The 16,230-nt window shown below is 41.1% G+C and overlaps 3 protein-coding genes across 5 annotated transcripts in view; 1 reads left to right on the top strand and 2 right to left on the bottom strand.

The window, feature by feature from the left end:
* The window catches only part of adamts6 (ADAM metallopeptidase with thrombospondin type 1 motif, 6), a 57,282-nt gene extending 48,779 nt beyond the window's left edge, over positions 1-8,503 (bottom strand). For all 3 annotated transcript variants that reach the window (XR_014598872.1, XM_084034478.1, XM_084034477.1), the window contains exons 1-5: positions 8,440-8,503; positions 5,534-5,606; positions 3,270-3,688; positions 2,789-3,177; positions 434-608 (exon numbers count right to left, since the gene is read on the bottom strand). Coding sequence is in view for 2 of the 3 variants with exons in the window: in XM_084034478.1 (XP_083890604.1) it covers positions 434-608; positions 2,789-3,177; positions 3,270-3,369 (664 nt within the window). In the remaining variant the exon portion in view is untranslated. The remainder of the gene's footprint in view (positions 1-433; positions 609-2,788; positions 3,178-3,269; positions 3,689-5,533; positions 5,607-8,439) is intronic.
* A 109-nt stretch (positions 8,504-8,612) lies between these two features.
* LOC311029376 (placenta-specific gene 8 protein-like) lies at positions 8,613-10,672 on the top strand. Its single transcript, XM_084034483.1, has 3 exons — positions 8,613-8,724; positions 8,810-8,934; positions 10,169-10,672. Exons 1-3 carry the CDS (start codon positions 8,640-8,642, stop codon positions 10,271-10,273), a joined length of 315 nt encoding a protein of 104 aa, XP_083890609.1. The 5' UTR covers positions 8,613-8,639; the 3' UTR covers positions 10,274-10,672.
* An 872-nt stretch (positions 10,673-11,544) lies between these two features.
* cops4 (COP9 constitutive photomorphogenic homolog subunit 4 (Arabidopsis)) lies at positions 11,545-15,697 on the bottom strand. The gene is made up of 10 exons (XM_084035015.1): positions 15,590-15,697; positions 14,907-14,986; positions 14,659-14,810; positions 14,442-14,545; positions 14,204-14,357; positions 13,970-14,120; positions 13,703-13,873; positions 12,991-13,106; positions 12,569-12,653; positions 11,545-12,083 (listed from the first exon to the last, which is right to left on the bottom strand). Exons 1-10 carry the CDS (start codon positions 15,661-15,663, stop codon positions 11,950-11,952), a joined length of 1,221 nt encoding a protein of 406 aa, XP_083891141.1. The 5' UTR covers positions 15,664-15,697; the 3' UTR covers positions 11,545-11,949.
* Positions 15,698-16,230: the final 533 nt, after the last annotated feature.

A 16,230-nucleotide genomic window follows, 5' to 3' on the forward strand; every position in this document is an offset into this window, starting at 1 on the left:
TTGCCGGCGATGACAGCCTTTGCTGTTTCTTATAAGACCTTGGCCCAAATACCTAAATATCCACCTGGTTCTTTTTCCAATTCGTCATATCTCAGCAGACGCAGCGTTCGCTCGGCGTTGTCTGAATCTTAGAATCTGAACGTGATTGTTGGTTCTATAAATAGGATTTGTGCTTCTATAAAAGTCAGTGCCAAGAACTCCGTATGCACTGAAGGGCCTTTTTATGAAAGCCGGAGAGTGAGAGAGAGAGTTTTTGTTACAGGTTGAAAGGTGTCCAGGCCAGGAGCAACTATAGCACACAAGAGGCCCGGTCATGTCTACCAGAACCTGGGCCTAGCACCAAACCAGCACTTCCTCTAACCTGCTATGTATAGTTATTCCTTTACGTCAGTTCCACCCACACAGAGTCCAACCCAGATGGAGGTTCACCAACCTGAAATGCCACAGCTGAACTCCTGGCTATGCTCTTGTGGTGAGGGAATGGCAGACATTTTATAAATAACATGTTGCTGTGCTTCTTCCAGGTTCCATTCACTGGAGGCGGCGGAGGATATGTTCTTTAATGGCTCTATCAAATACTGTTCTTCCTCCGTTGTTATGACGCCGTGCTTGTTGGGAGGAAAAGAAACAGGTTACAAACACAAGTAAAAACATTGCTGCTAAATACACAGAAAAAGCAACGGACATGTTTTGTATTTTTAACTTAAACATTATATTAAAGGTGCATTCCTCCTATTTCTTTCAACTACTTGCTCAGACATAACAGGAATTGGATTTAAAAGGCAACACATCACAAAGCCACAATGGAAAGACATAATTAGATACGAACACAAATTAAAATTGCTAGCTATGTGCTAATAATGCTAATAAGACAGCTAATGCGATTGGTGCATGTTGCGCAAATGACACGAGGCAAAAAAACCCCACTAAACTTTTTCTCTGAACATATATAGAATTGATTATTTTTTCATATGTATAATTTATTTTTTCGTATGTAGAATTTATTATTTTTTCATATGTATAATTTATTTTTTCATATGTAGAATTTATTATTTTTTCACATGTAGAATTTATTTTTTCATACGTAGAATTTATTATTTTTTCATACGTAGAATTTATCATTTTTTCATACGTAGAATTTATTATTTTTTCATACGTAGAATTGATTATTTTTTCATATGTATAATTTATTTTTTCGTATGTAGAATTTATTATTTTTTCATATGTATAATTTATTTTTTCATACGTAGAATTTATTATTTTTTCATATGTAGAATTTATTATTTTTTCATACGTAGAATTTATTATTTTTTCATACGTAGAATTTATTATTTTTTCATACGTAGAATTTATTATTTTTTCATGCGTAGAATTTATTCTGTGGCTCTGAAGGAAGTCTGAAAACTTTAGCTGAGACAACCCCAATGACATCATCACAAATAAACCTGATGACATCATCTGGCACCTGACTTAACATTTTTAGAGAAAGCTGGCATTAAAAACTGGGGGATGTGGAGTTTAAAACACATGGCATTTATCAGAAGTCAGGAGCCAAGAAAGTCTGATGAAAGATGCCATTGAGTTGCATTATGGGAAATGTAGGATCCCGGGTTTTTCCAATAACGGGATGTAAAAGTCAGGATATCTCAGTCTTTGCCGCTCTTGCAAGCCTCCCAACTAGTGGAAGTATAATACTTAATACTTTTAATCCCCCTTTAAATAACTAAAACATTCTTTCATGTCATGTGACCTCCTCTCCTGATGATGTCATGCACATTAGCTACTAGTCTGCAGTCAAATTTAAGAACCTCTAACCACCAATTACATCAGAACCAAGGTTAAAAACAGTATTCTCTGCCCTTTGTCACCCCCTGTGGAGCATAAACAGAGAGAAGAGTTGGTAGAAAACACTGACTTGGCTCCGTTAAAAGCCTACACTGAAAACAATTAACCGCACGTCACGCCAGCGAAGGCAGAAACACATTCGATTAGTGTGTGATCTCAAACTGTCCAGACAGCGGATTACATTAAAAGTACAGACACAGTTTTGTCCATTTTTGGTGCGGTTAGAAAAAAAAAAAAAACACTAATTCAATTTATGATACTGTGCAAGCCGTGCCAACACATTTGGCTACAATGTTTCATCCACATGATTATATTTGCCAATAAGAAGCAGGGCCGATTTTTTTTCTCCTTCTTTAGAGCTATTCTGAAGCGAGGAGGGTTAAACAGCTATTAAAACGCCTTCCAATGTCTTGATTGGTAAAGAGAAGCTGGACAGTCACGCAGTCTGTGGACAGAAGCCTGAGGACTAAAAGCTTAGACAGGATAATTAGATGCCTTGTTAGTGCTGCTCAGTTTTGCGTTTGAACCGAGCACATGGAGTAATGTCTATGATTTAGACACATTATTCAAGAGATCACGAAAAAAAAAGGGATCAACTAAAAGAAATGTTAACGCACAAATGGAAACGCTTATCACTAACAGATCACCGGGGTGATTTCTTTTTTCCCCCCCCTCCACGAGCATCACCTCGCTCCGAGCTGCCTGCAGACCTCAGCGTGCCAAGTGGAAGGAAGCCAAGATTGTGCTAAGCAAACTACAATTGGTCTAATCCTTTTGGCGCTGCGTCTGAAAGATTGGCTGACATGAGAGCAGCACAAGCTCGGTATATATATTAGTTATCTGACATTAGTACCAGGGGATGGGGGAGGGGGGTTGTTTGAGGTCAGTGGCGTGAAACACGCCGGGGCTCGAGTCGGAGAGGAAAAGGAGTTTGTGTGCTCACCAGGCCCTTGCAGTTGCTGAGGGCCACTCTGGTCGTGCTGTGCTGATTTTGCAGGAACCCGACGTAGTGGCAGCTATCGACCGTGTTATGACGCCACTCCAGCCCTTCTTTGCCCCAGTACTCCACTGTGAAATGTTTTGACACCAGGTGGGGGTTGAGTGTCAGGTTTAAGTGAAAGTGCTTCCCGTAGGCTGACAGTCTGTAGAAGAGCCGGGACTCTGGGGGGTCCGGGTCCAACGTGGGCGGCTGTCCCATTACGGGATCCGCCACGCCGCGTCTCCGTCGGCCCGGCCGGTGGTGCTTCACAGTGTAGCTCAGTAACTCGCCGCTCTCGTCCACCCGCACCGGGACAGTCAACTGGTAGTGCTGCAGGTAGGACAGGAACTCCTCTTTTACAGGAGAGAAGGAAGAGAAGAAGAACGTGAGAGCCAACAAACAACACAAAGGTTAAGATGTGCTCATCCGCCTGCCTGCGTCATACCTTGGGAGTTGTGTGAAAGTCTGTTGATGCTTTGGAACTCAGAAGCGGCCATCACCACCAGGCTCAGTGTCCAAGTCAGCGTCTTCCACAAAATTTCCATAATTCAGGGAAAGGTGTGACATGGGGTGGAGGGTAGAGGGCGCTACAAACGGGCTAAAAGCAGCACGCGATCGGTCCGATGCCACACCATAACAAGTCCATGGTTTGTCTCCTTCACTTGAATGTTCTCGTCGTGCTCGAAGGCTCATCCAGGTCTCAGATTTCTCCTGACGGCGAGCGCTTCCACATCTCACTGGCCTCTGGATTCATGTCAGCAGCTCGTAGAAAACACCGCAATCCATCAGGCAGTCCCTCTCAGGTGTAACTCCAAACAGGAAGCTCTATATTGGAAGCTTGTCTTGACCGATCCATCTGCATTCCTGGAGAGGAAATCAATCAGAGGTTAAAAGACCTGTTAACTATTCGGATTACCTCTTAATCAGATTGTTGTCCGTCCTATGATTAAGTCAATTAATCGATTCATTGTCCAACAAGAAGCATTTTTTTTAGGTTTTACTTTCCAGCTTCATTAAAGTGAGGATATGCTTCTTGTAGTTGTTGGTTTTTTTTAAATGGAAAATCTTTGGTTGAATTTCAAGTTGCCACCTTGTGATCAGTTCATCATTTTCCATTTCTTTCTGACATTTTATAGACCAAACGATCAAACAATCAACTGTTTTGTCTCCAAAATGTCACAAAACCTCAAAGGTCAGTCCAAACCCCGAAGATTTAACCTTCCGTTGATAGTTGAAAACCGATATCTTGGCTAATTCTTGCAGCTTTAATGAACATAGCAATTCACTTTCTGGTGTTCGAATGAATGAAAATCAAACGCAAAGTTGGAAATCTTATAATTGAGGTTTAGAGTTGGATGACGTTGATCTCACGGCTCTCACTCAACACGACTGGAAGAGCAAGTTGCCAGAAAACGCCTGATTTTTAGCCACATTTGAGCCACGTGCGCTTACAGTGACAGTTTAATGACCAGCAGCCTCCAGACGAGTCGACGGTCTAATTGAAGCGAAATAACCGCATTAAAACTGGATGCATCAAATCTTCAAAAAGCAGCGCCAAACGGTGGACATGATATCATTGGGGTTTTTTTGTACTCACTGACGCGCTTCGTGGCTGCGCGTGCGGACCGGACCAGTATAAACAAACGTCAGCGGGTCCAGGTGAAGAGCAAAAAAAAAGAAAAAAAAAAAAATAGCGGATGTCCAAATGACAGTTTGACCGGACTGGAAAAAAACGCGCAGCCTATTTGTTTGTTTGTTGTTGTGGAGAGACGCGTCTGCCGCGTCTCCTCGCCGCGTCTCCTCGCCGCGTCTCTTCAGGCTCCAGCGCTCCAGGCAGACTGCGCTACTTACTTGGCCACTCTGACCCAGACAGTTGGCAGCCGGCCCGCGTGCATTACACCGGTACCTCAAACGTAACCCCGCGAGGCGCGTCTGCGAATCAAAATAAACCACCTGACACCGCTTCTTTTTTTTTCTTTCTTTCTTTCTTTCTTTTTTTGCGAGACGTTAAGTGATTTTCGCGCAACTTAAGACTGCAGATGTGGACTTACATGTGGGTCCCGGTGCGTAAAGGTTTTCCTAAAGTGCCATTTTTCCCCTCTCTCCACGCAAATGCCTCCCCTTCTCCCTAAACTGGCGTTTAAAAAAAAAGGCTTCCCTGTGGAGGGGATTTAAATGTGCACACGAAAATAAATAAACAAATAAATAAAAAAGTACCGGAAAGCCCTATTCTCAACACAAGGGGAGTGTTAACGAGATAGTTACCACGCTCATCTGCATTGTCAGCTCTGGTCCGAACGTGCAGGGGGAGAGAGAGCGAGAGCGCGAGAGAGAGGGAGAGAGCGAGAGAGAGAGAGAGCGTGAGAGAGCGAGAGAGAGAGAGAGAGAGAGAGAGAGAGAGAGAGAGAGAGAGAGAGAGAGAGAGAGCGAGAGCGAGAGAGCGAGAGAGAGAGCGCGAGCGTGAGAGAGCGAGAGCGCGAGAGAGAGGGAGAGAGCGAGAGAGAGAGAGAGCGTGAGAGAGAGAGAGAGAGAGAGAGAGAGAGAGAGAGAGCGAGAGCGAGAGCGAGAGAGAGAGAGAGAGAGCGAACGAGAGAGAGAGAGAGAGAGAGAGAGAGAGAGAGCGAGAGAGAGAGAGAGAGCGAGAGAGAGAGAGAGAGAGAGCTCTGGACAAAAAAAGACTTCTGCAGCTCCGGAGTTCCGCACACAAACCTCCGCTGCTCTCCTCCTTTCATCTCCTTCTGGGCTCTGCCATCCTGAGAGTCTCCCCTTCAGACCGGAGACACTGTCACACACACACACACACACACACACACACACACACACACACACACACACACACACACACACACACACACAAAGAGGAGCAGTAATTCAGCTTTTCCTCCTCGTCTTGGACGTCCTCCAGCAGAAGGGTCTATTTTCAGCCTATATCTGCAGTCTTTATAATCTAGACGTTGTGTTCTTGGATGGTGGCTCAGAGTGGCTTAAAGAGTGAGTTGAGGTTGCAGAGGGTGTTCTGCCACCTCAGAGAGGCCGCCGCCGCAGCAGAAGCAGAAGAAGAAGAAGCAGAAGAAGAAGAAGAAGAAGAAGAAGAAGAAGAAGAAGAAGAAGAAGAGAAAAAAAAGTGCATGCAAACCACCAGCAAAAAAAAAAAAAAAAAGAAAAAGTTGGCTTGGAGCTGCTCCTCCTCACTACATTGCAGAGACCGGGTATGTCCCAGTCCCGGACAGCTTCAAATTGGCAGCCTTTTGTTTTTTTTTCAGGGGGGTGACGTCAGTGCAGATGTGCCTCGCTCTACCATCAGCTGTGCGCATGTCTATCAGTGGTGCTGCCCTGAAATAACACACGCAACTTCAGCTCTGGTAGGAGTACAGCCCTACCAGACTTCTACACACCGCATCATATAAATACTCCATTATAAGTAAAGGTATATAAAGAGCACATTTTAATAAAAGTCCTACATTCGGAAGTTTTACTTAAGTAAAAGAGGACAGATTTGAGGCATAATCTCCTTTCATATCAGAGGTATATATCGTATCACAATAACAGGGCAGTAAAAAGGACAATATTTACCTCTGACATAAAGAAAGAAAATAGAAATTCTCGAGTAAAGTACAACCTCATATTTGTACTGAAGTGCAGTACTCGAGAAAGTGTTCTTACTTTCCATCACCAGATCATGATTGGTGCTTGACTAAACTAGCTCTACATTAATATCATTTATCCATCATAATGCATCATATTTTGTGCAGCTGATCACAGGTTTTATCATGTAAAACCGCTATCTGAGACGTAACCATAGTTACCAGATAAATGTTGTGGAGCAAAAAAGTACAAATGCATTAGCGTAGAAGTATAAAGTGGCATTAAATGGAAGCATTCAAGTAAAGTACAGAATTATGGAGTAAAACCACTTACTGCAGGTATAAATCTGTACAGAAGATGGTGATATCGTGCAACAGATGATCGCCCAGCAACCACAGATATCAACAAGGAACAATATCAGAAAACAAAGAACATATTCTGGCATTTGTTTGGCACCGACTTGGAAACTAATGAAAACTGCTGGCAGGCAAAAAAAATAATATAAATAGAAGTATTTTGTGAGATTTTATCTTTAACCCGTTAGCATCCTGAAACAAAAGCAGAGACATTTCATTCCAGACTCTTCAGAATACACTTGTGTGTTGCCAGTAAGTATTTTGGTTTAAATCGTTGCATCTGCTCTGTCTGGTGGAAGTATTTTCGGGGTCAAGCTAATGGCAGCCCCGTGTGTTTTTGTGTCATTTAGCCCACGTCTATCTTTAGTCGGTAGGAAATTGAAAATCATGCCTATTCCCGAGTTTCAGTTACAGCTGCTCATTATGTAGGAGTCTATATCATTACAGCCAGGTAGTCATTACCAGCTCTCCTACACAGCTCCAGTAGGTGTCTGCTAGTTTGTGGGAAGCAGCGCCGCCGTGTGGCTGACAGGAGCACAGCAGCGATTCTAGATGATGAGTGTTTTTAGATGATTTTTACAAGAAAAGCATGCTCATGTGATCTCCAAATCACATTGTGCTCTAAGGTATGTGAACTCCTCCTTTCAAATTTGATTTCAGATCACTTGATCTGAATTAGGACAAGGTGCATCCGCTCTATAACTTTATGAGTCCAGATAAGTCCACATACTCGCACACACAATAAAGCAATGTGACAAACCCCCTTTGTTAGCTGGAGGAGGTTTTAGCAATGCCACGCTGAAATGTACTGCATTCAAAACTCTCTACAGAAGTAATATATGCAACACTTACTCTGAAAGGAAAAGTACTTCCCTCTGCAGAAAAGAGGTATTATTATATCATTGGATAGTTAATTAATATGTAAGCAGCGTTTTAATGTTTAGTTTAATGTTAGAAGGAGAGATGAGTCTATTTCATATACAAGTATTTGTTCATTGCTTAACAAAACATCATATTTGGTCTGCTAATGATTGGTAAAGTACAACATTTACCTGAAATGTAGGAGAGTAGCTGCATATTTGAATACACAAGTACCTAAGAATTTAACTTTAATGCAGTACTTGAGTTAAAGTAGTTAGTAATGTTTGATCAGTGTATTTGTTGGTAAATAAATTAAATCAATCAGCAGAAAAGCTTCTTATTTGTATGTTTTTTGTTTATATTTTATTCTCAACAGCTCGGAATATTTTCCAAGATGAGGTGAAAATAAGCCAAACCATATCAGTAATCATGGTCACTTGGCCTTTGATGTGGCAACTTTTAACACAGAAGGGCAATTAATTAATAATTTATTAACTTGATAAGGAATTTTGATGCACAACATTAATATAATTTCAGATGCTTTTCATAGCAACTTAACAGCAATTTAATATGTTTTTCTTAAAACTAAACATCTCTAATTTCAATCATCCATTTTTCTCTGAACTTTAAATCTAAAATGATACAAATAAAACGTGTTAGGCGTTCGGGAAGAAGACTGATAGAGGTTTATGACAGTATTGTGATGTGGGTGTGACTGGTGACCTATTGGCTGGCCAACATATCTGCACAATAAAACAGCAATAAAGCTGTAGGCACATTTATCACCTGCTTTCACTGGTTATAAGGACTCACGCTGCGTCCGGCCCTCAATCTGTCGTCCCGGAGCCTCTTTTCTCAGTTTCACCATCCTTCAACCATCTGGTAAGATTTCACTGGACTCGCATCCATACCGTGTGATGCTTAAAATAGGTGTCATTTGTTATCTGCTGAGGAAGACACACAAGTAATGATCACAACAGTGACAAACTCTTTCCACCCAACAGATCCGGATCATGGCCGTGACCAGTCAACCCGGCAGCTACGCCGCCTCGGACTTCCAGACCGGCCTGTGTGACTTCTGTGACGACTGTGGAACTTGTGAGCGCTCCTTTCCTCGCTGGGAACTCTGATTGATTTAAAAACACACCGTTGAGACGGAGATTGAGTGTTTTTCTTAACGCAGGCTGCTACGGCCTGTGGTGCTACCCGTGTCTCGGCTGCACCATCGCCAGCGACATGGACGAGTGCTGCCTGTGCGGCCACAGCTGGGCGATCCGCAGCGTCTACAGGACCAGATACAACATCAATGTAAGTGTTCTACGTGGAGCTGCCCGACCGCAAGGCTCCATTTAAAGAGTTACAGCGTCTGGTTTGGCCTCATAGGAATAAAGCTGTAAAAGTTGCTTTAATCCACATGCAGTAGTGGAGGAAGTACTCCTTTACTAATATGTACTAATATTTATTCATAGTTTTAACTTATATATACTGTTAGATTGAAGTACAGTAGTTCCCAAACTAGCGGCCCCTCCAGAGGATCATCCCATAAATCTGACGGATCCTGATTTGTTCTTTGCTTCTATGTAAGATATTGGATATTCTTTCAGTTTGGACTTTGCAGTTTAAATGAGAGTGTATACGTGTCAAGAAGCCACTCTTTTTTTTTTTTTTTTTTTTTTTTTTTTTAGCCGTTGGTTTAATAATTAACAACGCTGTTAAAGATTAATCCAGAGTAATACAACTATGATGTACTTTGATTCAGTTTAATTTGAATTGCTTTAAGAGGCCTGAATGGGAAAATAAAGTATGACCAGTGTTTAGCATTAAGTCCAATGGCAGAAATGTAATATAATGTAATAATATTGAGTATGACCTGAAGCTGGCTCTAGAGACGGCCATTTGTTATTGTAGTTCTCCTACACGCTGGCCACATGGGAGAAGTTTCAGTTGGTTGCAACCTCACCACTAGATGCCAAATCCTACACACTGCACCTTTAAACCATAAAGGGGAAGAAAAGTCAAAAATAAGTAGATAAATGTAATTCTGTGTAGCAGAATTTTGCAGCCCAACTGAGTTGCGTCTTGTTTCCTACATCAGTAATAACCTGGTTACACATTTGATTCAACTCACGTCTCCTTTCTGTTGTCTTTCAAATGTCTCACACCTGAACTATAAAGCTCATACAGCCTTCTACACTTCCTCCTGAAAAAAAAGAAAATATACTGTTATTCAATGAACGTCTGAAATGTACTTTGATTAGCAAAGATTTATAACACTTCTCAGATTTCACTGGAATCCACCTCAACTTTGACATGAACATCCATGTATATTACACATTATCAGGTTTGCATCACTCCTTGAGACTTGATACTGATTATGCAATATTTGTCTTTTTTTAAGCATGGCTAATGATATCTAATAGATGAGGTATCCATCAAACTGTTTTCCTATTCTTACTGTCTACAGTACATGTCTATACATGTGTGTACAAGCTCAAAGAAACAAGTGACAACATCTAACAGGAAGTCCTACTTGTGTTCCCAGGGGTCCCTGTGTCAGGACTTTATGGCGGGCATGTGCTGTTCCATCTGTCTCACCTGCCAACTGAAGAGAGACATTGACCGCAGGAAGGAGCAAGGCACTTTCTGAGGTTGGAAAATACCGTAATTATACCACATCTTGATATCTTATGGAGCTGACGTTAAAATTAAAGCCTGTGTCTACTTTACGCCTTCTAGATGCCGTCACAACACCGGACAAGTCTCACTGAAGGGTTTGTCAATTCAGCCCATCCAGATGTTTATAAAGTGGTAGTCGTGGATTAGCCGGTCATGGTGCTGGAAATGGACTCTCCTTGTGATTTTTTTTTTTGCTAACAACTATAATCCTCAGAGGGAAATGACATCCGGTTAGACATTAGTCAGCAGGGACACACCCTGAAAGGAGAACAGCGTCACGATTTACAGCCAGGGATATAAATAACGTTTATGTACCGTCCTCGGCAGTTAAGGAGGATGTGGATTTTTAAAGGTGTTCTTGAAATAAATAAAAAACATTTGAACTGGAAGAGTTGTTTGGCTATTTCACTCCACTCTATACTGCAGGTTGAGAAAACCTGGCATCATTTTCTGTGTTTATTTATTTTTTAGCATCTAGTCCCATAAACAAGCCACAATTCGAATGTGTCCAAAATTTAGTTATACTTTATATTTGGTAACAATTAGCATTTGTTAGCATGCTAACACACTAAACACATTTTACCAGCATGTTAGCGTTGTTATTGTGAGCCTGTTAGCATGCTGCCGTTAGCATTTAGCTCAAAGCACCACTGGGACTAAAGGTAGACTCGTAGTCTTGTCTCCCTGTCGGCCCAACATTATTCTACGTTGACGTCAGGTTCGAAGCAAACTGGGATTATAAGGTTTTTATTATTTCACCGTGACGTAGGAACAGCGGACATTTTGTGGCGGCAGGTGCATTTCAGGGCATGAATAATGGGCCGCATTCCAATTAATTGTGCAACTTTCATGAGCCCACACAGCTTTAAGGCACACTTAGATGAAATGGAGCCATAAATTATTACTCAGTTACTTCAGTCCTTTTCCATATGTAACACATCCGCAGTGAGAAGGGTCCGCAGTGAGAAGATCACCTGAAGAAAACGTGAACTTTGAAGCTTTGAGTTGAAGAGTGTTTGCTGTGTGAGGTCAACGAGAGGTTCATATTGTTCTGTCTGTATCATCCAGTAATCTGGCCGACTCTTACAGAAAATGCACCGAGACATCCTGGTAGCTAAAAGAGGTCCAATCAAACACAAACGTTATTTTCCTGACTTTGTTGTATGCCGATTTAAATTGTAGAACATTTGAATGAATTCAAGCAGAAGCAGAAGATTAATTTAAATAACACGACCATGACGATTTCTCTCCGCTTTGAATTTAATTCAAAATTTCATAAGTGTGCACCGTGAAGATTTTACATGACGCCATAAACCAAGAACCACTTTGACAGATATTTGCTGTTTCACTATGTTAAGTTAAAAACAGAAGAATGTGTTGTAAACACAGCAGTTGCCCACCCAATAATGTGAATGTTACACCGTCATCCTCCTTTGAATACATCTATACTAAAATATTGAGAAACATTGAACAGTTTTCCCTGTGGGGCAAAAGCAAAACAGTGTTCTCTGTAAATTCAAGTGGCGATACCAGAGGACTCTCCTTTCCTTTTCTGGGAGTGAAGTGATGACGTTCTTGACCATAAAGATAACACTTTGGAACAGACTGAGGAGGGAACAGTTAAAGGTTGTTTTTTCTTTGGGGGGGTTACTGGGTCATCTGGGTTTCCATAGCCTGTGTCGCCCACTCGGGGGCAGCCGAACGGATCTTTTCTAGGAGGTTGTTGACTTGGAAACACAGAGACTGGATCTGTTTGTCCCAGGTAGGAAGAGCTTCACGGGCTGGGAGAGATCAAAGAAGAAAAAGCTACATTAAAAACAATACAGTCTCATCACAACTGACCTTTTTCTTTGTTATTTTCAAATAGCTTTTCCCTCTTATTTTTACATATAGTTATGCTTATTATTTTCCTTTTTGTGTATGAATGAAGCGTTTGCTGAGTGTATCAATGTTTCAACTTTGTATACTTTATTCTTGTATATTATTCTTGTGCTGTTTAATAAGAAAGAAGGTGCAGTTTTCTAATCATTCCAGTATGAAGTTGCTGCCCCCTACTGGCCACACACAGACAGTACATTTATGGATTCAAATATCACAATATATGACCAAACTTTACATGACCAAATAAAAGCATTAGGTCCAAAACAATATTCTCCACACAATTGTATCCAATACCCAACAACAATCTATTTTCAGGGAAATACACAAGATAAACTAGACCCCTTGTCAAATCAATCAAATGAAAACACAAAGGCTTTGAACTCACTCTCAAAGTGTACAATGCTGTCTATCTGGTCAATGAAGCCATTCATGCGTCCTTCAGTGATCATTTGGGAAGCAATTTTCTCAGCCTGAAGACAAAGAAAGCAAGCAAAAACATCTCAGTATACGTTATGGATAATAAACAGCTTTATATTTGTGAGCTAAAAGGGATATTTAATACAAGTGTGTGCTGTGGTATGAGAGTACCGACTGAATACAATAATTAAGTATTAAACTGAAAAATGTATTAAAAAATGTAAATACAGCTGGTCAACCACTATTTCCATACTGGGAATTGTGGCAGCTAACTCTCTACATGTCTGAAGCTTTATGTTCATTTTCCATGAAGTTATTTCACAGAGATTGTTTGCAGAAAAGGCGAAACAGTGAAAAACATCCATCATATAAACCCAAGCGATGCCTCACCTTTGCTGGGGGGATTTCCAACAGTGCTCCTAGTTCTTCAAACGTGATGTTGTTGTAGAGTTTGCTAGCGGAGAGGAGGTTGTGTTCGATCACAGCTCTGTCAAGGATGCTGGAGCCTGTGAGAGAGAACACACAACTTAAACAACATTCATGCTTATATTATATTATATTATGAACCCCACAGACTGAGGGTCAGATGGAAACGTATATAAATAATTCGGTGTGACTTACACTTTGCCAGGATATCATCATCTCTGACCTCCATCACAAATTAATGACCACAAATCCAGTTAGATTATAACTTCTAGTTTAAAAATGATACAGGTTATAATGAATGATAAAGTTATTTCTTCAGCTGATTTATGTCTCTGAAATAAGTGCCTCAATACTTCAAACAGGACAAAACATGACACACAATTAACTTCTAAAAGCGCATTCTGTGCACCATTATAGCTGCAATAAAACCAGAAACATGGGCCTTCGTTAAGTGATAGCATATGCCGCCACAATATCCTAAACTGCATAAAACAGTCCCATCATGAGGAGGTTGAATGGTACATTTAATCCAGGGAAGTATTTCCAGACACACCACATGGCACCCAGGGCTCATGCAACCTTTCCAGCAAATATATGAGCTATGGCCAGTTGAAGAAGACATGGTGGGAAAAGGGAAGTTTTACTCCATCACCAACTGATAATTATCTCCACTCACCGTCCGCTGTAGTGGCTTTCTGGTGAGGCATCAGCATGGCAGCAAACTCCTGCAGCTGGTTTCCTCTGATGATGCGGTCCAGGTACATCTTCTCTAGAATACCATAAGCAGCCAGCTGCTGACAGCGCTCATCCTTAAAGAGAGTGGCCAACATACGGGAACGCTGCTGGCCTGAAGAAAAAAAAGACAATATTTTTGGTATGAGACACAAAAACACTGAGATTATCTTTGAAAATGAACATTTTAGCAGATTAGTCATGGTGGTACCTGCAGAGGCCAGAATGGTGCAGTTTAGGGCATGTTTCAGTGCTTCCAGACGTTCAGTCTCATGGACAATCGACTTATAAGACAGTTCGTTGTACCTCTGTGCAGCTTCGATGAACTTCCTCCTGAAGTCTAGGACTCTGGCATAGCACACCTAAGAAGTACAACGGCATGAAACACTGATCCAAGCAACTACAGCCATTATGTCTAAAAGTAATGCAGATGCAAGCCGTGTACCTTATAGTGTATCTGGAGCTGTTCATTAGAGGACTCATTCTGAAGCAACGAGGCTCTGTTTATGTAGGCCTCTGCCTGCACTGGATCGTCGTCCTCCAAGTAGAGACGGGCAATTTTCAGGTATGTGTCCAACTTATAGTCAACATTGTATTGCCTAAGGGAGGAAATAAAAATGTATCTGAAAAACTCATTACAAAACAAACATTAGAGTTAATGAATCTACTTGTAGCTTACTTACTTCTGTCCTGTTTCCAGGGGAATACCAACTAAAACCTGGGCAGCATTTCTCCAGTCTCCCTCCTTTTCATAAATGGTTGCTAAGTGCTGTCTGATTGACGCTACCTGAGGACGTGTTACATCATTTCATTATGCACTTCAATAAAAAAATAATAATAAAAAAATACACTTGTGTTTAACTGACAAAGACAAGGCTACAAGAGAGAGCGAGTATTTACCTGTTCCTCGAAAGAGATGACCCTCGGCTGGATCTTTTCCAAGGTGAAGTGATACACTGCTTTAGCTGTGGCATCGGGCAGATTGGGCAGGTGTGTGCAGAAATCAGTGAGCAGTTGTCTCGAGATGACAAGACTGACATTTTCATTGACCACTGTGAAACAAAAGATACAAATATTGAGGTCTAAATGTACTTCTATGCATATAGAAAAAAATCCAGTGGACGTAAAAGAATACAGGCCCAGCATACTTGCTTCAACAAAGGCCTTCAAGGATTCAAGTTGCTCTGCATCTGTAAACTGAATGGCCTTCTCCAAAATCTGTCGATATCTGGAAAACATTTTACAAGTTAGACACGACATCACAAATGTTACAGTCTTTAGGCTTAACAATATAAAAAATAAAGCTTAAAAGCACATTAGTTATTGCACATAATTCATTGGGCTGTCATTAACGTGGAAATAAAAAAGGACATTTAAAAACCAAACTACACTGGGAAGCAGTATAAAAGTGTTCAAGTGTACATTTCATCTGAATTTGAGCTTCGAGTTCATACTCTTTGAAAGCTATGTTGTGCACACAGCACTGGTTAACTGTGTAGCTAGTAAACAGTAGCTGCGGTATGCTAATATGATCAAATATAACAATAAAGTCAGTTTTAGACTCAACGCTTCGACGTCACTTGCATGCAGTGTTGCAGTTTAAATGAGAATCTGTCACCTAAAGTGCGTTGACACGCAGAAAAAGACAGTTAACGTTTACCTATCTATCTGAATGTACAGCTAATGCAGCTAGGGAGCTAACGTTAGCTTAGCCAGGATAAGTCTGTCACAGCTATCTCCTTGCTAGCTAACAGTGAGCGCCACGCGTGCTTTCTAAATGAGGATTTAGACTATTTGCATGTAATATGCGTATAAAATTGGCGGTACGTACTTGGCAGCTAGGTCTTTATGAGATCCAGTTGAATTCATCAGCTGTGCAAGCTCCTGCCTCACGTCGGTCGCCATTGTCGCCTGTAAAAGTGTCAACAACACCGGCTTCCTCCGCCAAGAGCGGCGCGAGACTTCCGGTCTGTGTCCCGCGAAGCGATCGGTCCTCCTGCCAAAATAAAAGGCAAATCTTCTCAAAATAATGACGTAGCACCTCAAAATAATGAGAAACCTTCTCAGAATAATGACGTAGTACCTCAAAATAACGAGAAACTGTCTCAAATAATGACGTAGTACCTCAAAATAATGAGAAATGTTCTCAAATAATGACGTAGTACCTCAAAATAATGAGAAATGTTCTCAAATAATGACGTAGTACCTCAAAATAATGAGAAACCTTCTCAAAAGAATGACTAAGGAATTTATAATAATGACACACTACACTAAGTAATTATCTTGAAATATTAAGTAATTATTTTAATTTTAAGTTTCTCATGCATGCTCAAGCATGGTTTGAAATGATAAACAAAAACAAAATGGAGGCTTAAAATCGCATCGAACACTAGATGCTTAGATGACAGTAAGTAAGCGAATATGTTTTTTTAATTGGAGGGGAGTGCTGCATTCAGGATGCGGTGGAGGAGA

Source organism: Eutrigla gurnardus (genome assembly GCF_963514095.1).
Source record: "Eutrigla gurnardus genome assembly, chromosome: 19".
Taxonomy (NCBI): Eukaryota; Metazoa; Chordata; class Actinopteri; order Perciformes; family Triglidae; genus Eutrigla; species Eutrigla gurnardus.